Source organism: Homarus americanus, unplaced genomic scaffold (genome assembly GCF_018991925.1).
Source record: "Homarus americanus isolate GMGI-L3 unplaced genomic scaffold, GMGI_Hamer_2.0 scaffold7626, whole genome shotgun sequence".
Taxonomy (NCBI): domain Eukaryota; kingdom Metazoa; phylum Arthropoda; class Malacostraca; order Decapoda; family Nephropidae; genus Homarus; species Homarus americanus.
Genome location: NW_024718273.1, coordinates 19076522 through 19080741, shown reverse-complemented (window position 1 = coordinate 19080741; position 4220 = coordinate 19076522). Strand labels below are relative to the sequence as shown.

General features: G+C 49.7%; 1 protein-coding gene across 1 annotated transcript; it reads left to right on the top strand.

The window, feature by feature from the left end:
- The first annotated feature begins 624 nt into the window (after nt 1-624).
- LOC121859532 (la-related protein 6-like) lies at nt 625-2911 on the top strand. Its single transcript, XM_042356410.1, has one exon. The coding sequence runs from the start codon at nt 818-820 to the stop codon at nt 2423-2425; it is 1608 nt and encodes a 535-aa protein (XP_042212344.1). The 5' UTR covers nt 625-817; the 3' UTR covers nt 2426-2911.
- The last annotated feature ends 1309 nt before the right edge of the window (nt 2912-4220 follow it).

Sequence of the window (4220 nt, the reverse complement as noted above, 5' to 3'; positions counted from 1 at the left end):
AGACGTTCGTGTCTATAATAAGTTAGTAATTTTGTAGTAAACATTTGTCTATACTGGCGGTAACAGGTTGGTACTAGCGGTTCACAAGTCAACAGTTGGTCTGATGTTTTCACGAGAGGCAGATGGACTTCTATGGTGTTTGAGGGGATTGTCCTTAAGCGCGTGGTGTGGTGTGTGGTGAGGCGTGGTGTGGTGAGGCGTGGTGTTGTGTGGCGTGGTGAGGCGTGGTGTTGTGTTGTGTGGCGTGGCGTGGCAGACGGGTAGACAAGACAGGTAGGGTCACCTGGAGGAAAGTGACAGTGGGTCGGGAGTGAAGCGAGGCGCTCTACGTGGCCCTGCCCTGCCCTTAACATTGTAACCCCTCCCTCTCCCCCCTCTCCACCTCGCGCACCCACTCCTCCCACTAAGGTTTACTTTACTCTCTCAATTTAGGATTTTGAGACATGTTTTGCAATTCAGAGAAGTTTTCTGACTGTTTCTACGTTGTATCTGAGAGTCTGGCAATATAACCATGTCCAAAATTGAGTAGAAAGAGGTAAAAATAGTGGATGATCGAGGTTGCGTCAGTGATATAGGCTCCGCCCATATGACGTCACGGGTGAAAGTATATAGCGGGTGTGGAGGTGCGGAGAGCCAGTTGAGCGAGCCGTGTCACAGCTGCCAGTCCACCGCCACGGTAGTGTGTATACACGCGGTCAGAAGTGAAACAGGGTTTTCTAGACTGTAAGTCTATAGGCCCTGAAGATTAATCACTCAAGACCTCCACTGTAATATAGCAGTGTTGATAATAATTCTGTGATATTATTCTGTGATCTTCATGATGGCATCAGTAACAGAGGAGTGCCTGGTGGTGGCACCCCAGCAGCCACAGGTGCCTGAGGTCGCCGACACAGGCTCCACCGTCACCATCAACACAGACGCTGTCGTTGCTTCTTCAGACGCCTTCGTTGTGTCCCCCGACGGTGTCATATTTAGCATTAAGAAGGAGATAGAAGTTGTTGACAGCATCAAGCCAGGAGGGAACCGCAGTGGCCATCTGCCGGTGCAGGTGTCCCTCCCACCGGAATTGGTCGCCAAGCTGGGGCGGCAAGAATCAAGTGACAGTGTGGGCAGCATGGAGGAGGAGGGTATTCAGGCAGACTCTGCCCCTGATGGCCCGGACGCTGAGGGTCAGGACACTCAGGATGGGTCTGAGCTGGAGCCTCGGTCAGAGAGGTCGTCGAGCGTTGTGTCTGACGGCAGTGAGGAGGGTGGCAGGGACTCTGGTATCGAGGCTGAGCGAGAGCCGGACATGGTGGTGCCCGACCAAGATCTCATGACCCGCATCGTCGCACAGGTCGAGTTCTACTTCAGTGACGCCAACGTGGCCAAGGACAAGTTCCTCCTCAAGCACATCCGTCGCAACAAGGAGGGTTATGTGTCCCTCAAGCTGGTGTCGTCCTTCAAGAAAGTGAAGCAGCTGACCAAGGACTGGCGGGTGGTGGCCCATTCCCTCAGCAAGTGTTCCTCCAAGATCCAGATCAACGACCTGGGCACCAAGATCAGGCGTGTGGAGCCTCTGCCGGACCTAGAGGAGGTGCCCATCACCTGCGCCGTCCTAGTGCTTAGTCTCCCCCTCGAGAAGCCCAACATCCAGTCCGTCTCGGAGCTGTTCTCTTCATGTGGGGAGATCGCCTTCATCCGGGTGGTGCGCACAGGCAGCGCCATCCCACAGGACCTCAAGTCCCTGGCCGTCAAACACCCCGAACTCACGGACACCAACTGTGCCTGGGTCGAGTTCGAGACACCAGAAGCCGCCAAAGCCGCCACCGAGATGTCCAACGAGGACGGCATGAAGGTGGTGCCCATCCTCCCCGAGGCACAGAAGAAGCAAGAGAAGACCCAGCAACAGAAGGGCTCACAGCCCAACAGTCGTAAGAACAGCGTGTCCAACATCCAGCAGCAGAGGGGCCCAGCAAGCCGCAAGAACAGCACCGCCGGCGGCAAGGCTCGCAAGGACAGCACTAGCGGCCTCAGCAGTGAAGGGGAGTACAGTTACCCACAGCCACGCATCCCTCGCCGCAAATGCCTCTCTCTTCCACAGACTCAGTCTCCCAATCTGAGGGAGCTGTCAGCGGTGGTTGAGGCCCGCAGGAATCGCCCCAAGAGCAAGTCCTGTACAGAGTTCCAGCTGGGGTCGCCGCCGTCCTCCTCCTCGTGGGTCCAGCGACACCTCCTGGCGGCGGCAGCTGCTTCAGCTGCCTCAGCGGCCTCCCCCGTGGTGGGCTCCCGGCCCCCATTCAACCGCCCTGCCCGGATCTCGCAAGGATCGCTACCCCTCCCCAACGGCGTCGTCAGATTCCCCAAGGGTCCCGACGGTTCCAGAGGTTTTAAATCTGAGGTTCGACGTCGCACCAGCAATGCCGCCGAGGACAGCAACAGTTAATGTGTTGTTCCTGGTGTGACCCTCACAGTGCACGTGTCCCGCACTTCTCACTCACTCTCCTGCGGACACGGACACTGCCAAGCCTTCGTCGTAAACAGTGCATGCCTTCGAACTAGGGCATATAATGTCTTAATTATCCCTCAATTACGTGCCTATAGTGTGATTAAGAGGGTGTACTGGAGCACCCAGGTGTGGCTGCGGCGGAACGACCTCCTCCTCCCTCACGACCACCGCGCCAGCCGGGAGGTGCTCGGGTAGCGAGGCTTGTCTTAATTAATTGTGCATATTGTACAGCGCGGTGTTGGGACCTGGTGACGGTCAACATTATCTTCACTCCTACTTTAACATTAACTTATTTTTATCACTCAGATTAGTTTTGTATATAAATACTTTTACTATTTATACGAATCTATGTACATATTGTCTTTTATCATTATTTATTTATACTACTATTCTTAAGACCAAAATAGAACAATTTTTGTAGAATTATGTCGTTTCTTCTAACCTTCTAATGTTGATGGAGGTAGAGGGGGCACCTGTGGGGGTAGAGGGGGGACCTGTGGGGGTAGAGGGGTCACCTGTGGGGGTAGAGTGGGCACCTGTGGGGGTAGAGTGGGCACCTGTGGGGGTAGAGTGGGCACCTCCCCCTTTGTTGTCTCACACATGTATTTTAGAACATAAACACAAGCACATACATACACCACTCTAGCACGCACAAACACATGTATACAAACATACATACAAATGGTCTCTTTACACACACACACACACACACACACACACACACACACACACACACACAAAATCATAAATGTACGTACATATAGGAACACAGCCGCGTACATACACACACGTACATGGATACACACCACGGTGGGTATACACAGTGAGAAAGATAAAGAGAAATTTAAAATTGAGATAAAAATACAAATAAAATGATAAAAAAACTGATAAAGAGAGAAATTAAGTGAAAGTTATACAGAGAGAGAGAGAGAGAGAGTTAAAGAAAGAAAGAGAGAGACAGACAAACAGAGACAAACAGAATACAAACAAAAACAAACAAAAACAAACAACTAAATATATAATACATAAACAATTACACTATAACTTCCCCCAAAATGTTAGTAAATTATTGGTGATATAATTAAGTAGTATAATTGTGGTACATAAACATCCCAGGTGGTATAATTATGAACAATTATACCCTGTTAATTACTCGGCAAAAATTAACAAGTTAGATTATACAAATTATCTGGACTAACAAACACAGTGGCTGGACTAACAAACACACAACCATAACTAACAAACACAGTGGCTGGACTAACAAACACAGTGGCTGGACTAACAAACACAGTGGCTGGACTAACAAACACAGTGTCTGGACTAACAAACACAGTGGCTGGACTAACAAACACACAACCATAACTAACAAACACAGTGGCTGAACTAACAAACACACAACCATAACTAACAAACACAGTGGCTGGACTAACAAACACACAACCATAACTAACAAACACAGTGGCTGGACTAACAAACACAGTGGCTGGACTAACAAACACACAACTAACTAACAAACAGTGTACACACAGACATCAATACGTACACACAGACATCAATACGTACACACAGACATCAATACGCACACACATACATTAATACGTACACACAGACATCAATACGTACACACATACATTAATACGTACACACAGACATTAATACGTACACACAGACATCAATACGTACACACATACATTAATACGTACACACAGACATTAATACGTACACTCATACA